At 50.5% G+C, this 22,938-nt stretch overlaps 1 protein-coding gene across 1 annotated transcript in view; it reads right to left on the reverse strand.

The window, feature by feature from the left end:
- Positions 1-22,938, reverse strand: part of LMX1A (LIM homeobox transcription factor 1 alpha) — a 74,456-nt gene that overhangs the window by 14,808 nt on the left and 36,710 nt on the right. Inside the window, exon 4 of the mRNA XM_075937146.1 lies at positions 2,902-3,134. Coding sequence (XP_075793261.1) covers positions 2,902-3,134 — 233 coding nt within the window. The remainder of the gene's footprint in view (positions 1-2,901; positions 3,135-22,938) is intronic.

Raw genomic sequence — 22,938 nt, forward strand, 5'->3', positions numbered from 1 at the left:
CTTGGGGGCATCAGCCCTTCGCTGGAGATCTACGAATAAAGACACTGAACTGTTTGTCCGTGGGATATAACCCCCCCCCCCGCCCCAAACACCTGCTCCAAGAATCCATCCGAGTGGAGGGGGAACCAGTTGAGTCGGCTTTAGCATGGTAATACTTTTAATTAACTCTGCCTTTAAAGCCTTCCGCGAACGAGGTAGGAATTAATTAATCTTTAAGGCTCCTCTTGACGTCACATGGGAAAGGTCTGGGGGACATTTATATTGTCTGGGGTGACCTCTGGGCGACCCCACAGCTCAATGGGGAAGGGAGCTGGGGGGGGGGGTGATCCGGGGCTACTCGATCTCATGCGCGGAGATGAAGAAATTCTTTGGTCGGAGGGAATTAGGGAGAGGCGAAATGTTAGTACACTTTTAATTGGAAACCGGGGTCTTCTTTCAGAAGGGCTTGTTTACTTAGGCTCGGCCGCCGGAGCTCAGGGGAGGCAGTAATTGAAGCGAGGGCTTGGGAGATTAGAGGCGACATATGGCTTCCACCGCTTTGCTTTTCATCTGCATTTTCTCACAAAATGGCCTTCGGTTTGTGTTCCTCCCTCCCAGCCTCTTCCGCTCCTGGAGGGCCTCGGGAAAGGCAGCCACCGGCTGGACAGGCAGCTCTTGATTTCACGGCTCCTTTCAGCAGGGGGGAAAGTCAGGGACCCAGCTCTGTCTGAGGTCTGAGCGGGGGAGGTGACCTGGCCCTGTGAGAGAGCTGGCAGCCATGACAGGTCCAAGGCCTCGGGGTCTCCTTCCCGCTGAGGTGAACGTGAGGGAGAGGGAATCGTTCGAATCTGGCAGGGGGCACGGTCTGGCGTCACGCTTGCAGTGGGGCTGAGCGGCTCTAGGAGTTCCCATTGCTCTTCCGAGTGGGATGCAGGAGGCCTGAGGAGCATCGAGGGCCTGAGAAGATGAGGTGAAAGGAGCCAGACCAGACGGGCGACTCGTTCACGGAAGGCCATGCCGGGAGCCCAGCTTGTGCTCTCGTTCGGCCTGAGGAAACGCAACCGCGTCCGCTTGGCACACGACGCGGCGTCGCCCGACCTTCCTGGCACCAGCCCGCTTCCGGGAGCACCACTCGGTGTCCTATCCACAGGGCCCGGCGCAGGCCACCGCTTCCTGCTGCTGCTCAGCCCACGGGGAGTGCAGAGCCACCCCGCTCCAGAAGAGGGCAGCGTGGCACCCATGTCCTTTCCCTCCCCCTCGTAAAAGGCGCGTCGAGATACTTATCGAGTTCTTTGTTTGAACCCGATTATAGTTTTGGCCCTCGCAGCATCCCCTGGCAATGGATTCCACCAGCTGGCTGTGTTCTCGTCCACTTTAGATCAGAAGGGACCATTGTGGCTAGTTATTTTTATCTTGACAGGTTGAACCTCTCTAGTCCGGCACCCTCGGGACCTGACCGGTGCCAAACCAGAGCATTTGCTGAACCATGGGAGGTCAATATTGTCTAGCAGCATCACCAGCACTTCCACTGCTTACTGGGCTCTGAGACGACATTTAGGGGTAAATTAGAGCTAAAGAACAGCACAAAAAGCTAAGAGCGAGGACTGGTGACTGTAAACAAACTTTATGGGACCATGGGAAACCTGACCACATCCATGATAAGTGGACATCCAGCTAACGCAAATCATGCTGGACCACAGATGTTGCCGGACCACAGAGGTTCAACCTGTATTTCCATTTTCACAGAGGGGGAAACTGAGGCACAGAGCTGCAATGTACCTTGTTCAAGGCCACTTGGTGACTCAGGGGCAGAATTGGGACTTAGTAACCAGGTCTTCCAATTTCCCCCACCTATTTCCTATCCTCTGACCCATGGCAAACAGCCTGCCTTCACGACAACACCGGGAGGCGTCTAAGGCTGTATTGTGGATTCCTGCAGGGATCTCCATGGATCAGCCCTTCCTCCAGCTGGCAGGTGGAACTGGGGGTAGGCAGGGGATGGGGATATGCGTGGATCCCCACCTTGGACTCACAGGCTGGAGTTTATATTTGCAGCAAACCAGTTCCACATTGGAGCAAGAAGGAAACCCCTCTCAATTCCTTCCCAGCTGTTTCTGAACAGCGCTTAAAAGGTCAACACCTGCCTCCGGCAAGCTCACGACACCAGCCTCCATCGCCCCCATTACCCCCTTGTTGTATTTTCACTTTGGTGCTTCCTCCCCCGGCTTGGAAAAGCGCCCTGCAAACAGCCACAAAACTGACACATTATCCTCCTTCGGATCCCTCCTTCAAAGTCTTCTCTGCTGGGGAGGCCTACCAAAACTCTGAACAACAGTTCGGTGGGCTGTCTGCAGCGACCACGGCCCAGCAGGTGGACTCAGTGGGATCCCACTTTCTGGGGCTCTGTCTGCCCCTATCAGGTGTCTCTTACCTGATGCTCTGTTTGTAAGCCCTTCAGAGGAGCAGAAGTTGTTGTGTTTGGGTGTATGTACAGCACCTAGCGCAGAGGTTTTTAAACTTTTTAAGACCAAGCAATCATTTTTTTTTATGTGAAACACCAAGGATTTTTTGTTGAGGGAAAAAAAAAAAGGTCACCTGCCCCTTTAAGGGCGGCCATTTTGAACTGTTCTCCGCGGCACACCGGTGTGCCACGGAACACAGTTTAAGAAACGGGATTTTGGCCCACACCGAGAGCTCCCATACTCGTGTGTCTCTGTCTCCCTCTAGTGGCCAAACCACACCTGGAGATGAACAACCCTACTCCCGCCTACAAGCTAAGGGGATGGGGCTCCGGCGAGGTACGGTCACACAAATCGATCAGCCTCGCCAGGCCTGTCTCTGCGGGGGGCCTGGACTCCCCCCCCACTCCCTCCCGGGCCACAAGCAGCGCAGCCCCCCCTCCGCGCCGGGTTCCCCCCTTACCGGAATCCGACAAAGCCGGGCTCACCAGGCTGAGCAGCTCCCGCTCCTTCTCGTAGTCGCCCTTACACAGCAGCTGGCCTTCCTTCAGCACGAACTCGTCGCCCTTCTGCAGCCGCCGCTCGCAGACGCAGCAGCAGAAGCAGCCCAGGTGGTAGACGCTCTGCTGGGCCCGCATGACGAGCTCGCTGGGCGCGATGCCCTCCAAGCAGCCGCCGCACTTGGCCGCGAAGAGCCTGGCAGGAGAGGGGGAGAAGGAACACGTCTCGCACGGCTGCCAGGTTGGGGGCCCACCGGGCCCTCAATAGGCCGGGCACACCAAAGCTGCCAGAACACAGCGGCCGTCCTCTGTCACATGGAGCAGGGGCACGTAGATTGGGGCCTGTGTTCTCCTCACGGATTGGGACCTGCCTGTTGCAGTGCGGCACTGCCCGTAAGTGGACAACTCTGCCTTCCGTGGGCCTACACCAGGGATGAGGAACTTCAGGCCCCAGGGACTCAGGACTGGAGCCTGAGGGCTGGACCGCACAAAGTCTATTAGGCAAGGCCCCGCTAGGCTCTGGTGTGTGAGGGGAATATGGGGAGTGTCTTTCTCCTTCTGTCGAGGGCCACAGTGAGGGATTTTTCTATGAGGTTCCCCTCCCCGGCCTGCACAAATGGTGGTCAGAGTCCAGTTGTGGAGCACATCACAACTGGAGCCACCGGCGGTAATCTCCTCAGGCAGAAGAGGGAGTTTGGCAGATGGTTCTGGTGGCGGGCGGGGTAGGCCACATGCCCATTTGGCGTTTCGTCTCTCGGGCTTTCGGCCGAAGCGCTTAAAAGAGCTGCAGAAATGAGAAGGCGAGGGATTGTTTTGGGGAGGCTTAGAGTGTCGGACAGACGCTTCCCAGACTGCGGTGTCGGCACATTGGTCCCACGTGGGTCCGTGAGAGGAGCCCGGTGTCTGTGCTACCACATGGCTTTGTTCCTGGAATGCAGGCACCGTAAGGGAACGTGCTCGTCTTTGCGGCACCTTCCACGTTTCCCAGGAGGCACCAGGGGTCTGGAACCAGGCTGCGGTGGTTCCTGAACACACCACCACCCAAAAGGGCTGTGTGAGTGGGGAACAGCAGCCTATTAGCCCCGTGGGCTGACGCCCCACTAGATGGCCTCCCCTCAGAGGCCCAGACTGACCCTGCCTACCTCATTGGACTAAGCACACCCGCGGGCTGGCTGTGAAAGAAGGCAGATGTCAGCCTTGACAGACCCTGCCGCACACCCCTCGCCGGACTCCAGGTCCCAGTTCATGGCTCTTGACCCTCACCCACTCCTAATTTCTCTGTGCCACTCACATACCTCAGCTGAGTTACTTGGCTCCAACCCAGCACAACTCATTGACCTCAGCCGTGAGCGTGTCCTACAGCAGGATACTAGCACGGATGGTTGCTTCTGGCTGGGCCCCCCGGCCTGATCTCAGAACCTCGCTACCAATCCCCTCTGGTTTCCACCCGGGATCCTGCTGTTCACAGAGTCTGAGGACACATTGGCTACGTCTACATTGGCATGAGCTTGCGCAAGAACTCTTTTGCGGAAGAGTTCTTGTGCAAAAACTCTTCCAGAAGAGAGCGTCTACACTGGCATGTGCCTTTGCACAAGAGCATCCGTGCCAGTGTAGACGCTCTCTTGCACAAGAAAGCTCTGATGGCCATTTTAACCATCGGGCTTTCTTGCGCAAGAAATTCATGTTGCCTGTCTACACTGTCCTCTTGCGCAAGAACAGTTGCACAAAAGGGCTTATTCCTGAGCGGGAGCATTATCGTTCTTGCGCAAGAAGCCCTGATTTCATACATTAGAACATCAGTGTTCTTGTGCAAGAACTCGCGGCCAGTGTAGACAGGCAGCAAGTTTGGGTGCAAAAGTGGCTGCTTTTGCGCAAGATCGCGCCAATGTAGACACCGCCATTGTGTTCTTCTGGTCTGACCTTCTCCACAGCACCCAGGGATTGCGGGAGGGGACAATTATTGTCTGATACTACAGGACATTAATCCAGACCAATCGCTTCAGCTTGAGCTACAACATGGTGTTTAGAAAGCCTCCAAATTGTACTGAGCGAGGTCAGGCAATGCCGAATTTGCCCCTTCCCTTGAATGCCTCATTTTTCCCTGGGTTTCCCACAAGCAGCTCCTCAGACATTACCAGATAACATTCCTCATTGGGTCTTCAGGGTAGATACTTTAAGAAAAGCTATCTATTAACCTCCCTCCCTACACACACAGAGGACATGAAATGCCTCCGTCTTGAGTCAGTCTCGCTCCAGCGAGGAGAGGAGCAGATGCGCGCAGCGGGTTGACAGCCCAATGCCAAAAGTCCCGGCACATTGATTATAATCGATTCCGAGGGCAGAAGGGGCCATCCCCAACATGGGACTTTGGAGGCCAAGTCTGTTGCTAAGGTACGTCAGGCCTGGTCCTTGGCTGGCCTCCGTCAGCCTCGGGTCACTGAACTCGGTGGAGCGGATTTTTGGGAAAAAAACCGAGGCACCTTAAAGACGAAGAGATTTATTTGGGCATATGCTTTTGTGGGGAAAACCCCCACTTGGTCAGAAAGTAGGCGCAGGCATAATGAAAAGAAGGGCGTGGCCGTATCACATGGAGGATCTGTGCGAACGAAGGCCAATCCAGTCAGGGTAGATGTGGCCCTCGCTCCCAGCAGTCTGAGGAAATGTGACTACGCAAGGGAGGGAAAACGGCTTTTGTAGCGAGTCAGCCACTCCCTCCTGGTCATGACGTGCTCAAGGCCTCCCAGAACGCGAGGATTTCCTCAGCGCGCGAGGGGACGCGCGCCGTGCACTGGGTGAGCAATCGTCCCCTGGCAAGTACGCTGATGACCACACGCGGTACGAGGAAGCGTGGGACGAACGCCTGCATAAATCAACTCCCCCATCCCCGGGCCCAGACACCCCGCAGTGAGCTATAGCTCCCCGGGGGGCCTCACCAGGCGGAATCCAAGCTGCGGGGGCGATACCGGACACCGCTCCTTCCCCGCCAGATGAAGTGTCGCAGGAAACGGCAGCCCGTGTTGTCAGGTTCCTGCACTCCGCCTCACAAGCCCCCCCCCCCGCCAAAATCAGACCTCAGGGGCTGGAGCTGATGAGCCAAATTCAGCTCCTTCAAATCAATACATCAGCCAGCGGAGGACTGCAGCCTTGGTGCTTGGGATGGGGCGTGTCTACCCCACACTGGGCTGGAAGGGGTTAATACTCTGGGTGGAGGAAGTCCTGCTCCCCCCCCCCCCCCCAGCCCTACTGGGCATGTTCCAGGTGCTGGGGTAGTATGAAAGGGAGGAGCTCGGATCAGTCTGGGCTGGATGCTTGAAAGGAAGGACCTGCTGCCCTGTGACCAAAGGGCTCTCTCATAGACTCTGGCCACTAGGCCACACTGCCATGCAAGGAAGGACTACCTTAAAAGCTCTGGCTCTTAGGCCACACTGCCTTGGGGGTGACAGACCAACTCAGGTCATCCACAGACCAGCAGCGGTGCAAGCGGTGTCTACACACATCCCTGTGACCTCCCCCTCTAGGGACGGGCTGTGTATACACCGTGACCATGCCCCTTCGGGGGTCTGGCCTCTCTCTCCTCCTCAGTACTGGAATGAAGAACAACCTGCTAGAGACGCTTGTCCTCTCCTTTCCCTCGCTCAGTCACCGCGTGGCAGCCAACTGGAACACGCAAGGCCTCCAATTTCAGAGGTAGAGCCGGCCCTGTTTCTGCTGCCCCCACATAAGAGCCACCTGTTGCCTCTTGCCAGCCACCTTTGTCACTTACATCACCCATCCGGAGCGTCCTACAGAAATGCTGGGCTCTTGCATTTCAACCGTGACACTCTGGAAACAAGAACAATCATGTTCCTGTACCAAATCTGAGCTGGACTCAGAGCTTGCACACACACACACACACACACACACACACAGAGACCAAAGCATACAATATGGCTCAGCGTTCCTTTCCATCTCCCGCTTACGTTCAACATTCCTACCGTTTAAAAAATATTTATCATGTTCTCTTCACAGATCAGTAGGTATCGGTCTGTGTAGGGTCTCTGAATTGTACTGGTTTCCCTGAATGTGTAACAGCTCGGTCATGTGGCTGTCCATTAGTTGTAACAACCGGGTATAATTGTTGCAGAATCCTTGAGTGGCCATCTTTTTCTGAATCTGCCACCCGTGGAGTTTGTTCCTCAAAGAGCACAATCAAAAGTGCAAACTGTAGCTGCCAATGGTTTCTGTCAAACTCTCCACTGTCAAGTCTCAAAACGACATAAGATCTAGGTGCTGACTTCCCTTTGTTTCTGACAGCTGGGGTTGTCCATCCTTTTTCTCCATCCAGTTTGACACAAAGAGGGGCAACAGGTTCTAGATCAGGCAGTGCTCTGAGGCTATAGCTACACTCCACACTTATTTCAAAATAATTCACGTTATTTCAAAATAACAGAGTGTGCATCTACACAGCAAGCCCGTTATTTTGAAATAATTTTGAAAGAACAGACTTCTTACTCCAAAATAATTTCAAAATAAGAGGCATCTTACTCTGACTTCTGTAACTCTCATTTCATGAGTAAGAGAAGTCAAAGGAAACGTGTTCTTCCTTCCACTTCCTGCTGTGTAGACAGTGCCAAAAGCCGAGTTAATCAACTTTGACTTCAGCTATGCAATTAACGTAGATAATTAATTAGCATAGCTGTAGTCTGAGTGATGTCCGTTATGAAAGCATCCGTAAGCACTTTTAGCCATTTTCTCTGATTTGCTCTTCTCTTTGCTTTGCAGATAGAGCTGCTGTTCCAACATTGGAAAAGAAAGTGTTGTCTTCCCATGTGGAGTTCTGCTGGATGTGGTCCAGGAGCTGCTGGTGGTGTTGATCTGTAACTCAAAAGAGTGAGGAATGGATCTTTCTGCTGTAGGAATTTCTTGGCTGTCTGTACATCTCTCTCAGCCTCTCCATTTACTTATGATCAAAATCATCTTTGGTGCAGAAACAGCAAATTCGGCTGCCATGAATTGTGGTCCCTCGTCTATCACAAGTTCTGCAATACCAGAGTGAGCAAAAGGGCACTTCGGTTGCTTGATAACAGTGCGACGATCTTTCAAGTATATTGTATTTCTATATATCTTGAGACTAGTCCAGAACAATCAGGTAATTTTGCATATATCTCTGAAACCTCGAATTTTGCATGTCTCTGCTACCAAAGTTCTCCGGTAAAGGTGTTGTTATTAAAAAGATTCTTTGCGTTGGTCTGTTAGTTCTGCAATTGTCACATGTGGATACTTCGTTCTTTATATGACTGCCGATGCCCGGTCTCCACACTGATGGGTTAGCCTAGTCACAGCAATGGTTAATCCTTAATTCCTTCCTGGATGAGGTTTAGGATTTCTCCTCTTGTTTCACTTGGAAACACAATGCAAGCGCCTTTAATCATGAGGCCATCTGACTTGCTGAAATGTCCATTCTCCACAAAGCTGTCATGCCACCTCGTTATGATACTTTGGCCGGTTGCCCCCAAAATAATTTAGACCTTCCTGAAGTTACATCTTTCTCCAATCTTAGAGGAGTTGCTGTGTGAGTCTGTATCTGCAAAAACAATGACAAGTCCTGTGGCATCTCCGAAACTAACAGATTTATTAGGGCACAAGCATTCATGGGGAAACCCCACTTCCTTAGGTGTATTGGAGTGGAAATTAACGAGACAGGGGTGTATATATAAGTACTAGTATAACAAACAAAGGAAATTACTTTTTAAGTGTAGGACCAGTGTTAATAAGGTTTATTTAGTTGGGGAACCTGATGGGGAGGTGTGAATGCCCCTTTCTTAATATTTAACCAGTTAACTAGTTAAACAGGATTTGACATCCCTAGCTGCAATGGGTCTAGAACATAACATAAGAACATAAGAACGGCCGTACTGGGTCAGACCAAAGGTCCATCTAGCCCAGTAGCCTGTCTACCGACAGTGGCCAGCACCCGGTGCCCCAGAGAGGGTGGACCGAAGACAATGATCAAACGGTTTGTCTCCTGCCGTCCCTCTCCAGCCTCTGACAAACAGAGGCCAGGGACACCATTCTATCCCCTGGCTAATAGCCTTTTATGGACCTAACCTCCATGAATTTATCCAGCTTCTCTTTAAACTCTATTATAGTCCTAGCCTTCACCGCCTCCTCTGGCAAGGAGTTCCACAGGTTGACTACACGCTGTGTGAAGAAGAACTTTCTTTTATTAGGTTTAAACCTGCTACCCATTTAGCAGCATGGCAACTGGTTTTTGTCTGGACCTCCCTAGTATGCTCAGATCCATCCAGCTGGTTGGATTATTATTCTTTGTAAAGTGCTGGTGATTTAGGTTATGCGGCAAGTTCCGCCTATGTCAATATATTTAGTCCGGGAGAAGGGTCACCAACATGATTTTTGAATCACTGCAGCACCACACAAAGGGCAAAGCCGAGGAAGAAGACGCTACCAGCAGCTGGAGGAAGGACGTGGCAGGAAAGAGAGAGAGAGAGCTGAGAGGTGTGTCTCAAAGCTAGGATATTCTAAAGGACCCTGCAGTGAAATGGAGACGGTGCTATTTGCTGAACGGTATCAGGAGGCTTCGAAGCCATCTCGGTTCTGATGATTAAGTGATGTTTCAGAAGGCCAACTTTCATTGAATTCCAACACCCCAGCGGTTTGCTCTGGACAAGAAAATGTCACAGCCTGGCTGTGATTTGTGCCAGAGAAGGGGGCTCTTCCGCTTGAAAGACACAAACACAAAACCCTCCGCGTGTTTAAGTTAATTGCAAACATTTGCTGCTTCCGAAGAGAGCTCCATTTTTCAAGAACCCATCAAGGTCTGGTTACTGCATGGCCAGAACACCAGCCAACCTTGTTGGCTCCCTTCATGAGCCAAACCGATGAGTTATCAGTGATGGGAATAGTTTGTCTCTCACCATCCACGTAACCCGAGAGGGTGCGAATTCTCATATTCAACCTATTTATAAATCATCTGGAGGAAGGGGTAAACAGTGCAGCAGCAAACTCTGCAGATGGCACTAAATTGCTCAAGATAGTTAAGACCAAAGCAGACTTCAAAAGGATCTCACAGAACGAGGCGATTGGGCAGCAAAATGGCAAAGGAGTGTTAATGTTGATAAATGCAAAGTAATGCACATTGGAAAAAATAATCCCAACTATACATACAAATAATGGAGACTAATTTAGCTACAACTACTCAAGAGAGAGATCGTGGAATCATTGTGGATAATTCTCTGAAAACATCCACTCCATGTGCAGCAGCCGTCAAAAAAGCAAACAGAAAGTTAGGAACAATTAAAAAAGGGATAGAGAATAAGACAGAGAACATCTTATAGCCTCTATATAAATCCATGGTACGCCCACATCTTGAATACTGTGTACAGATGTGGTCGCCTCTGTATATATTGGAAAGATATATTGGAAAAGGTTTAGAAAAAGGCAACAAAAATAATTAGCAGTTTGGAATGGGTCTCATATGAAGAGAGATTAAAAAGACTGGAACTTTTCAGCTTAGAAAAGAGGAGACTAAGGAGGGATATGATAGAACTCTATAAAATTATGACAGGTATGGAAAAAGGAAAAGTTATTTACTTGTTCCCATAATGTAACTACTTGGGGTCACCCAATGAAATTAATAGGTAGCAGATTTAAAACAAACAAAAGGAAGTTTTTCTTCATACAGTATATAATCAACCTGTGGAACTCCTTGCCAGAGGATGTAGCGAAGACTAGGACTTTAACAGAGTTCAAAAAAGAACTAGATACATTCATGGAGGTTAGATTAATAAATGGGTCTTAGGCAGGAGGGGTAGGAATGGTGCCTCTTGCTTCTGTTTGTCTGGAAATGGATGACAGGGGAGGGATCACGTGAGGATTACGTGCTCTGTTCACTCCCTCTGGGGCACCTGGCGTTGGCCTCTGTCGGCAGACAGGACACTGGGCTGGATGGGCCTTTGGTCTGACCCAGCCTGGCCGTTCTTATGTTCTCCATCAAACACTGAGTGAGCATTCAGGATGGGATAAGAACTCTAGTGGTCCATTTTCACCAGCCAATACACTGAGATCGGAGGGGCTGATAAACTCCAGTCGACCCAAGAGGCGTAATAAAGCAGATTTCTAGGCATGGATGCACACAGGTGTGGACTGGGTGGATTCCCAAGCCACAGGGGTAGGAGAAACACTCAGCTGAAACTTTGCTGGCCTCCTTAGCAGGGAATGCAGATTCCGAGAACGCAACACAAGAAGAGATGTGTGTGTGTGTGGGGGGGGGAGGTGATTGACAGGCGCTTCCAGGCAGCTGGCTTGCCCACACACTGGCGATGTGCGCCGCATATGAATAAAGGCCTCTGTAGCCCTCTCATACGGGTTGCGACGGAGCAGGGATTCCTTTATTAAATAGTGATGGACAGATCTCAAAAGACGCGGAGACTTGCTTCCCCTCTGACGGCCTCAGACGTTACAACTTTGTTCCGCCGCGCAATTTGGCTCCCCAGGTGCCATCCCAGCAGTTTTTCAGAGTTCAATAATTAACCGGAGCAGAGGGAGAGGAATCAAAAAGGTAGATGGATACAAGAGGGAAGCGTTGCACTCAGCAGAGACGGGAATTTCTCTTCTTCGGTGGCAGCTAACAGCCCGGGAATTCTGTATCAAACATAGTGGAAACAGGAATACGACGGCTTTTCTCCCTCCGCCGGCACTGTGCTTTCATCCTAGCTACCTCCCTCTTGGGATAAGAAGGAAACTCAGTCTGAAAACTTGTAGCCCATAGGACAAGATCAGATGGCCTTTATTTTACTCACTGCCTTGCCTTCATTATAGTCAACAACAACAAAAGGACCCTACCGGCCTGTAAGCCATTAGCTTCAGCTGTTAGCATGAGGGACATGGATTTTGGCACAGAGAAATGATCAAACAATCACCCTCATGCTTTGAGAACCTGGAAACGGAGTGTAGCCCCCCACAAATTCTTAGCAAAAATGGAAAAAAAAACTTTTTTGGGAAACCCGAAGGTTTGGGATTTTAATTTGGGGATTTCGTGGCAAAGCCAAACTATTGTCATGGGAACATTTCACCAGCAATGAAAATCATGACGCTTTTGAATTTTCTCACCAAGAGAAATGGATGGTTTTTGACCTACTCTATCTAAGTCCGCAGTCGCTTTTGGTCACCGCTGAAAGCATCAAAGGATTCAAAGCAGAGAGGAAAATCCAGTCAGCTGATTTCACTCTCCGGAGCCACCCAGAGAGGAGGTGCGGTGAAAAAGCGACATGGAAGCTGTTATTGATGGCTGCAGAGGGAAAGACTCCATCCCTAGAGGTGGCTAAGTCCCGGCTTGACCAAGCCCTGGCTGGGATGATGGAGTTGGGTTGGTCCTGCCTTGGCCAGGGGGCTGGACCCGATGACTCCTGAGGTCTCTAACAGCCCTGGGATTCTATGCCTCTCGCCCCAGCAATGGGAAAAGGGAGGAAAGAAGCCTGTTACAGAAGGGGAAGGGGTGCGTATGGGTCGGGAGAGCAAAAGCGTCCGGCTGAAGCTGGCTGGAACAAATCGTTAAGAAAAAAACGGGACTGCTCCATTCTTGTTAGAGATTCACAGCTTTCAAGGCCAGACGGGCCACTGTGATACCGGATGCTGGGGTGGCTATTGGGCCGGGAAAGAGCATATCTGAGCCTGGCTTGCGCGTGTGACGTCTCCGGTACTCGGTTGTAAAGACCAGCGGAAGAGAAACGAGGGGCAGAGACAGAGGAGCGGGAAGGCAGCTGGAGAGAACTCTAGAACAGTCGGACTGGACGGGACCTCGAGGGGGCATCAAGGCCAGTCCCCTGCCCCCATGGCAGGGCCAAGCACCGCCTAGACCACCCCTGGCAGAGCTCTCCCTGGGACGGGTGTGGCAGTGACGGACAGCCCGGAGGGGCCAGGAGGAGACCCTGAGGAGACTGCAGCAGGCAGCTAGCAGGACCACTCCGCAGAAGACAATTCTGGGGGCTGCGTAGTCCTGGCACCAGGGCCGGAGAAGCTCGTGGTGGTGGTACGGTGCCTTTCCTTGCCTGCATGGTTTGGACATGCATCCGGGCCCGGCGGCAGGAGCCAGATGCAAAGCTTCTGCTGTCCTGGCAGGCTTCTTGTGGAGCTGCGCTCGGGGAAGGCTCGGCCGAGGGGAAGGCTCGGGGAAGGCTCGGCCGAGGGGAAGGCTCGGCTATAGTTGGTGCCCACCCCAAACCACCTTCCAGGGGGACAGAGCAAGTAACAGGACTCTGTGGGGCCTACTGGTTGGCGAGGGGGGTGGATGGGGACAGAAGGCAGGACAGACACCCCGGCTCCTTCCTCCTGCCTCTCAAATGCCAGATTCTCTCTCTCGCGCTGCCAACCTCCTTTATCAGCCGCTATACTCCTTCCACACAAGAGCATGCCACGTCTCCACCTCCCACGCCACCCCAGGCCGCCGTCTGACTGGAGTGGAGGGGAACGTAAGGAGAACGTCTGTGCCACGTACACCCTCTCCTCGGCTTTTGAGGGCTTGTCACTAGACTCCTGTCATGGGACGTGAAACGCTTGGTTCTGTCGGAGGGAAGAGGAGCCATCAGGAGATCAAAACGGCCCAAGCTCCCTCCATTTTGTCTCTCAGAACACTGCTCGGGCTCCTCGCCAAAGAGCAGTTTCAAGCAGAGAGACCCGGCGAGGGAGGGCCGCTCTTGCACTGGTTTTGTAGGTGAGAGATTCCAGCTTCCGAGCGCTTCCTCGGGTCCGGCCTAGGAGGTTGCTACTTCTCCTGCGTAGCTCGAAAGCTGGCCTGTCTCCCCAAGAGAAACTGGTCCAAAGAGAGATTCCCTCGCCCGCCTTGTCTCTCTGACCTCCTGGGGCCGACCCAGCTACCCCACCCCGGCGTGAGGTGTGTACACACACCCACCGCAAGAGGCGGGGCACGGTTTTCCATTCGAATGGAATTAGGGAGCGGGGGACCTGTGGGTTTGTGGGATTAGTAACACCACAGGGCCGGAGGCCAAGGCGCTGCTATGAAGAGAGATCACAGAATTTTGGGGGGTGATCCCGGCATGGCCAATGAACTCCCTGGAGGATTCCTCCCAGTGCAAGCTCAAATGAGGCATAAATCTTTAACCCTTTCTAACCCGTAACAAATGAGGCGATTTGTATTTTCTCTCCATAGGGGGGAAAATGTCCAAAGTTGTTTGGGGGAAAAAAAACCCTCCCAAATGACTTGAAGTGGGGGGAATGTTTTTCCAAGTCGTTTGCACGACCCTTCCCTCCTCCCCCTCCCCACTTTTCCATCCCCTGGGGCGGACAAGTGTTTCGCTTGTCTGCCTGGCAACCAGGCTGGAGCTAAGCTTGCTAAAATATGAGTGGTTTTTTGGCTGGAGTACCGGAGGGCTTGCAGCCCTAGGGAGAGAAAAAAATGGAGCACTCCATGCCATGGCTCCAGAAAGGGGAAGAATTAGGTTTCACACTGAGCAGGCTGGACCATCGCATTCTTTAGCTAATGCTTAACAAACCCCTGAACAAAAGCTGCTAACTTCGCGGCATGTTTGGAAAATGTATTCTCAGCAGATTCGGGTTTATTGGGGAATTCGATTGCTTTGCAGCAAGGGTGGGGTTAAGCTACGCCCCCTCCGGCTCCTGTGTCTCACTCCCGCCGGCAGAATGCATCCGCTCATGCTTGGAGGGGACCTAGCAACCGAGGGTAAATCGTATTATTGTATCAAGTGCATTGACTTTAGCTTCGGCCATGGGACGTGGGCTCTGAGGGTTCGGTGTCTCCCTTTTGCGAGGGGACCACGCAATGGCACGAGGTGGCGAGCTATCGTCTAGAAAGGGGCCACCCTCGACCCTTTAACCCCACTCCCTTCACCCCTTCACTCACCAGGATGAGGAGACCAACCCCACAACGCTGCCACCTCAGCAGCCCAGACTCCACCCGGAAGCCGTTGGGCGTCTCCAAAGTGCTGAAGGAGGGAGGTGAGGCCTTCAATGCGAACGTGCGGCCAAATGCTGCCCTGCCTCCTTCCTCAGAAAAATACCATGAGCACGGCCCCTCAAGAGCTAGCACCAACTCCGGTTCTAGCCTGCGCTGGAACCCAGGAGCCAGACCAGCCCCTGGTGTAAACGGGCCTACGGCTGTTGAACCCAATGGAGTGCCAGGTAATGGCTGGGCTTGAAAATGCACACGCGTTTTAAGGGGAAAACCAACCACCCAAAAACGCAGTCTTGGATACTTCGGAAGCTTGATGGAGACCCTCTGGGGTTAGACAGGACTGGAAATACCCAAACTTCTCAGCAGCAGTTCCTTTGACAAGACCGATGGTGACCGGAGAACTAGTGAGATCATAAAAGCCAAGAGACTGGAAGATGAGCAACAGAGAGGGATATGTTGCCTGGCTGTTTACAGTGCTTGGGTTTTCCCCCTGCTGAATCCTCCTGAACGTAAAGGTCTAATGAATATCTTGGAGAAAGAATTTCTTTGTCCCCGTTCTCTGGGTACGATGTCAGACCTAACAACCTACATCCTCAGACATCCCAGGGAACCTAGGAGGGAACAGCCAAGCTGCTGTTTAACGCTCATATTTCAGCGTTAAAAAACAAAAAACCATACAAACCTTGCTTCTATCCCAAAGGCGCCAACGAGCCTCATTATTAAAAATCTTCCACATGTCACCTTGACGGCAGGGGGTGGGAAAGGGTTTTCTAATATTAACATTCGCTGCTAAGGATAATGGACGTGCATAATAACCGCTCATATTTTTATAGGGTCTTTAATCCCCGAGAACCCCATAACTGTTTACAAGCCCTGGCCTGCCCCTGATTACATAAAGTATCAGGACACCCATTGAACTCAGCGTGGGCAGGGTGAGGGGGGGGTCTCTTAATTGTACCCATAGGAACCATGCGTCTGCTTCTGGGGTGGAAAAGCAACAGCTAGACAGATCACCCGCACATAACACCAAGGCAATAGAGCCAAGAGAAATCCTTGGCTGAGGGCAAAAGTCTGGGGCAGATCTCTACCCTGAAATCTCCCATGAGATTTTTCATGTGCACAAAAAGAAGGCAGGATCTCACCAGACGGTCGCACCTCGACCTGCATAGCACTCGGATCAGGACTGAGGTCAGTGTCGCCTATAAGCCGAGTGCTTGGGTGGACACCCAGGAGAGATTCCAAGGCCACCCAGGCACCAACAGCCTCTCACGGCTGGCAGCAGGGCCGGATTAAGCCATGGGCTAGCCAGGCTGCTGCCCAGGGTGCCAACCTATGGGGGAGGCCTTATAGCTGCCATCAGGCGCTGCAGCGGCCGCCCGGGGCAGGGGCTGCGTTAACCCCCGCAGCGCCGGCCAGCAGTGCCCTTCCCCCTGTGGTCGCGGGGCCCTGCATGCCCCAGACGGCCCCGGGCTGTGCCCCAGCAGCGGTAGCTGGGCTGGGCACATGCGTCCTGCCACTGGCTCCGTGTGCCCTCTCCCACGCACCGGTGCAGGGGTGGGGCCGTGCTTGCACCCTCCCCCAACCTGGGGCACAACTAACCTGTCTGCTCGGGGCGCCAGAATGGCTCGGTCTGGCCCTGGCTGGCAGCGTGTGTTTCCTTTGGTGGTGCACATCTGCACATGCCTTGGTGCGTTAAACAAAATTTATTCCGTACATGGATGGGAACCGTTAGAAGGAACATTGGCTAGGACTAAGGACAAGCCAGTCTGCAATAACATCAAGCCTGCTAGTACCACATCCTCCACTGGTATAAAATCACGGTCGAGCCATCAACGCCAATCATCAGCCGAAGTCAATGCCGATTTACACCATCTACAGATTTGGCCCCACTTCCCTAATTGCAGTTCCACATGGCAGAAGCCAGCACCAACTCAATTTACTAGCAGGGAAACCCCCCCAAGAAAGACAAGATAATTGAAAACCAGAATATCACTAGTCAAATCTAATATTAAGAAAGAGCAAGCGGGAGCCAGAGGTCAAAATTAATTACACCTTTCCGTGTTTCACCACAAAGCCCCGCTCTCCCGGGGGCGCGGCAGCTACCAAAGAGAGACCGACTGACATTATTAGAAAGGACTGATTTAAATGTGCCCCCAGGAGTTTTTCAACTTTCTTCTTCGGAGCTTTTGTTTTTATTGAGATTAACGGGAGTGAATATGAGGCAAAAGCCGATCCACCAGGGGCACGGAGGTCTCCTGGCTTTACAAAACTCATTGCCACGTCCAAATTAAGCCACTTTTCAGACAGGCTTACGAGTGGAACATTCAGAATGGTCCATGCCAAAAAGTTGTCCTGCTGTAAAATACGGTTTTATTGAAATGGAATTTCTCTCTCCTCCCCACACTGGAAACGTGTAAAAGGAAAACGTTTGTATCGCTCTTTGGAAGGGAACATTTGCATTTTGCTTCCGCTTCAATTGTTTTAGTCCAGTTTTTCCTAAATGAACATTTTTGTTTTGAATTGGTATGAAACCTCCCATGGGAAAACCTTAACCTTGGGAGTGCAAACATTTCATTAGACCATAAGAACGGCCAGACTGGGTCAGACCAAAGGCTCATCTAGCCCAGTATCCCGTCTGCCAATAGTGGCCAATGCCAGGTGCCCCAGAGGGATGGACATAACAGGCAACCATCAAGTGATCCATCCTACACATCCTGGCTAATAGTCATTGATGGACTTATCCCATGTGACTTTATCTAGCTCTCTTTTGAACCCTGTTATAGTCTTGGACTTCACAACATCCTATGGCAAGGAGTTCCACAGGTTGGTCATGTGTTGTGTGAAGAAGCACTTAATTTTGTTTGTTTTAAACCTGCTGCCTGTCTATTTCATTAATTCCATTTCTGGCAGGGGGGGGGGGGGGGGAAGGGAGGAATGTTTTCCCACACCAGCTGGTTAAATGTGTGTGCCTGGGGAGGGCTAAATACTCAAAAGTGTTCAGCTCCCATGAGCACCAAAACTGGGGCCAGATTTTCAAGATGCCGCCACACCTAGCAGCTCCCACTGGAACGTGCGCAGTCAGATTTTCACTAACGCTCGGCAGCCAATCTGCCTTTCTACAACTGGCCATGGGAGACCAGCCCGTACCCTACAGCTTCATTGATCCAGCAAGGGGTGGGAGCATAGTCACTCCCGCAAGGAGGCGATCAAAGGTGGAAGGGTAGCATCAGACGGGGGTAGGGAGGAATATGAAAGAGCTGGACAATTTGAACTACACAGCTATAAGAGTGCTTAGGTTATTGCTCTCTCTTTAAAGTGCCTGGCAAACATCACTTGGGCCAAAAATGGTTGCAAGGGACTTCAGTTTATGGTCTCATCTAAAAGACAGATCTTCCAGCAACAGGTGCTCAGTTTTCTTTCGTTTTTTCCCCCCGATGCTGGGAAATAGAAGCTGCTGTTTGGGGCAAAGCAGACACTTTCAAGCAACATTTTTGGTTCCTCAAAACCCAATTTGCTTTAAACAAAAAGTGCTGATGGAAAAACAATTGACCTAGCCCTAGGACAGAGATTTAATTCCTGTGCGTGGAAAACTCAGGCTTCGTCTATACTGTGGTTTTTGCTGCAAGAGACTATGCAAATGAAGCATGGGTTAGCATATCACCGCGCTTCATTTGAATAATTTATTCAAGCTGTTTTTGTGCAAAAACAAGCAGTGTGGACTTTTTTTTTTGCGCAAAAAACCCCCGTCCACACTGCTTGTTTTGTGCAAAAACAGGTTGAATAAATGATGCAAATAAGTGCAGTGATATGCTAATCCATGCTTCATTTGCATAGGCTCTTGTGGCAAAAGCCACAGTGTAGACGTAACCTCAGAGATCTCCAAGGTTTAGAAATGTAAAAATTCGAAGGCAAGAAGGGATCACTGCAGTCAGATCTGAGCAGAAGAAAACAGGCCAGAAAACATCTCCAAAATAATTCCTCCAGCAGATCTTTTAGAAAGGCCTCTGATCTGAATTTAAAAACGGCCAGTGACGGAAAATCTACTCCAATCCTTGGTACAGTGTTCCACTCCTTAATTTCTCTCAACATTAAAAACTTGAGCCTCAGTTCTAGTGTGAGTTTGTCTAGCTTCAATCTCTAGCCACTGGCACATGTTAGACATCTCTCTAAGACTGAATAACTCGATACAAGTTGAACCTCTCTAGTCCTACACTCTTGGGACCTCACCAGAGAATTTGCCAAACTACAGGAGGTCAATATCGTCTAGCAGCATTCCCAATACTTCCAATGCTTGCTGGGCTCTTAGAAGACATCGAGGGGTAAAATTAGAGCTAAAGACCAGCACAGAACATCAAGGGTACAGCTGCACTGCGACATTACTTCGAAATAACCAGCGCTATTCCAAAATAACTTAGTCTGCGTCAACACAGCAGGCAGTTATTTCGAAGTAGTGTCAAGATACTGTCAAGCTGGAGGACTTCTTACGGCAACTCCTGTAACCCTCATTGTACGAGGAGTAAGGGAAGTCGGAGGAAGAGCGCTCTGTTTCGAAATAAGTGCTGTGTAGACACTCCCTATTTCAGAATAAATAAGCGACATCGATTTGCATAGTTTATTTCGAGTTAAGCCCTGCAGTGTAGATGCCCCTCAAAAGCCAGGACTGGTGACTATAAACAAACTTTATGGGACTGCAGGAAACTTGGTCACACCCATGATGAGTGGACATCCGGCTAACTCAAATCATGCCGGACCAGGGATGTTTCCAGACCAGAGTGCCGGACTAGAGAGGTTCAACGTGTATTCGTTCCCTGTATAGGTACTAAAAGCCACTGTCAACCTTCACTTGGATTGAACTTCTCGGTGTTATAAGGCAGAGTTTCTAACCCATTAATCGTTTACTGAGCCCTCTGCAATTTACAAATATCCCGGACACGGCACTCCAGCAGCAGACACACCAGTGTCACATGCAGAGATGCACTAACCTCTTCATTCCAAGGTTGTGTCTACACAAGAACTGGTGCAGTGCACCTCAGTATCCACCAGCACCCTCAAATCGTTTCCAGAGTCACAGTTCCCCAGGATAGAGTTCACCACCCGGGAGAGCAGGCAACTGGACTCGATGACCTTTCGAGGACCTTTCCGGTTCTGGCGTTCTATAAGTATGACCCATGTACTTTGCTCCTCGGGTATCCATTGACCGTTAGTCCTATGGAAATTGTGTGTACTTTGGAAACTGGACTCAAAGGCTGTGTCTACACTGGCAAGTTATTCCGGAAAATCAGCCGCTTTTCCGGAAAAACTTGGCAGCTGTCTACACTGGCTGCCTGAATTTCCGGAAAAGCACTGACGATCTAGTGTAAAATCATCAGTGCTTTTCCGGAAAAACTATGCTGCTCCCGTTTGGGCAAAAGTCTTTTTCCGGAAAACTGTTCCGGAAAAGGGCCAGTGTAGACAGCACAGTAGTGTTTTCCGCAAAAAAGCCCCGATCGCGAAAATGACGATCAGGGCTTTTTTGCGGAAAAGCGCGTCTAGATTGGCCACGGGCACTTTTCCCAAAAAAGTGCTTTTCCGGAAAAGCATCCTGCCAATCTAGATGCGCTTTTCCGAAAATGCTTTTAACGGAATATTTTTCCGTTAAAAGGATTTCCGGAAAATCATGCCAGTGTAGATGTAGCCAAACAGTCTAGATCGCTCTGAATCAGTGACCTGCCTTCTTCTGTGCCAGGAAAGATAATGGAGCAAGTAATAAAGGAATTCATCTGTAAATACTTGGAAGGTAGCAAGGTGATAGGGAACAGCCAGCATGGATTTGTAAAGAACAAATCATGTCAAATCAATCTGATAGCTTTCTTTGATAGGATAACGAGTCTTGTAGATAAGGGAGAAGCGGTGGATATGGTATACCTAGACTTTAGTAAGGCATTTGATATGGTCTCGCATGATATTCTCATCAATAAACTAGGAAAATACAACTTAAATGGAGCTACAATAAAGTGGTAGCTGAATAACTGGCTGAATAACCGTTCTCAGAGAGTAGTTATTAATGGTTCACAATCCTGCTGGAAAGGCATAACAAGTGGAGTTCTGCAGGGGTCTGTTTTGGGACCAGCTCTGTTCAATATCTTCATCAACGATTTAGATATTAGTATAGAGAGTACGCTTATTACGTTTGTAGATGACACCAAGCTCGGACGGGTTGCAACTGCTTTGGAGGCTATGGTCATAATTCAGAATGATCTGGACTAATTGCATAAATGGTGTGAGGTGAACAGGATGAAGTTTAATAAAGACAAATGCAAAGTGCTCCACTTAGGAAGGAACAATCAGTTTCACACATACAGAATGAGAAGCGACTGTCTAGAAAGGAGTACGGCAGAAAGGGATCTAGGGGTTATAGTGGACCACAAGCAGAATATGAGTCAACAGTGTGACGCTGTTGCAAAAAAAGCAAACATGATTCTGGGATGCATTAACAGGTGTGCTGTAAGCAAGACACTAGAAGTCATTCTTCCGCTCTACTCTGCGCTGATTAGGCCTCAGTTGGAGTATTTTGTCCAGTTCTGGGCACCACATTTCAAGAAAGATGTGGAGAAACTGGAGAAGGTCCAGAAAAGAGCAACAAGAATGATTAAAGATCTAGAGAACATGACCTATGAAGGAAGACTGAAAGAATTGGGCTTGTTTAGTTTGGAAAAGAAGATTGAGAGGGGAGATTATCGCAGTTTTCAGGTATCTAAAAGGGTGTCACAAGGAGGAGGGAGAAAACTTGTTCTTCCTGGCCTCTGAGGATAGAACAAGAAGCAAGGGGCTTAAACTGCAGCAAGGAAGGTTTAAGTTGGACATTAGGAAAAAGTTCCTAACTGCCAGGATGGTGAAACACTGGAATAAATTGCCTAGGGAGGTTGTGGAATTTTCATCTCTGGAGATATTAAAGAGTAGGTTAGATAAATGTCTACCAGGAATGGTCTAGACGGTACTGTGTCTGCCGTGAGGGCAGGGGACTGGACATGATGACCTCTCAAGGTCCCTTCCAGTTGTAGTGTTCTATGATTCTATGATTCGTTATTCACACTCCTCACTTAGTGTGCCATCTGCCAACTTTACAGTGGTGATCCACCTCTCAGACGCTGCGTGAGAAGGGTTCACCTTTGATGCCCCCGCCTATCCGGCCAAAGAGGGAAAGGCAAGCCAAGCCAACCAGGCAAGGACAACTGTTCTTTTTCAGGCGGGACTCTCCTGCTGCCTGTCCTACAGGTCTTCTTGGGTTTCAGTGACGTCAGCGAGCTGGAGGAGGCCGGGAAAGAACCAGATCCCAAACTGCTCTCCTGTCTCCAAGGTTAAGGTCGAGGGCTGCGTTGAAGCAGAAGACGTCCATTCCCAGGGGACTATCTAAACATCTGCATACCGAATCACGCAAGCCCGCTGTCAGTACCGTTCCTCAAACAAAGCTCGCTCCAGTAGTTCAAATGCGTTATCTGTGCCAGCATTGGTGAAGCTCTGGATGTGTTAACCCAATTATACGAGGGGTAATATCCTGTCGTGCTGGCATGTCATTTCCTTACGAGCTGGCTGCTGTAAAACTCGCTGGGTTGTACACAATCGAAACAGAGTAAACTGAGCCTCACGGACAAGCCAGCTGCTTAGAGCAAACATGACAAAGAGCTGAAACCGTCAGGAAGGGTTAGAGAAACAAGCCAGGAACTGATCAAACGGACTTGTCAATTTCCCCGTTCGAACAGTTCTTCATTATCTAATCTTTCATTTTCATGGCCGTCAAATCGGCCCTGCGTGTGTGTGGGAGGGGAAATTAATGTTGATTCTTCCATAAAAATAATTGTAACGTGTACTTAGGTTGGGGGAGAGGGGGGAGAGTTTAGAATGGAAAAAACAACGGTTCTGGGATCATTTACAAGCCAGATAAACTAGTGCTTAAAGCAGATCCTGATAGCTCAGAAGAGGCCTCCTTCATTCATGGGTCTATGCACTAGACAGCCCTCGCACAAGTGTGTCGATGGCTCCCAAATTCAGCCGTGTCTGAGAAACGTGCTTGGGAATGAATGGAAATATTCTGCCA

The sequence above is a fragment of the Pelodiscus sinensis genome, chromosome 9 (assembly GCF_049634645.1).
Source record: "Pelodiscus sinensis isolate JC-2024 chromosome 9, ASM4963464v1, whole genome shotgun sequence".
NCBI classification, from domain to species: Eukaryota; Metazoa; Chordata; order Testudines; family Trionychidae; genus Pelodiscus; species Pelodiscus sinensis.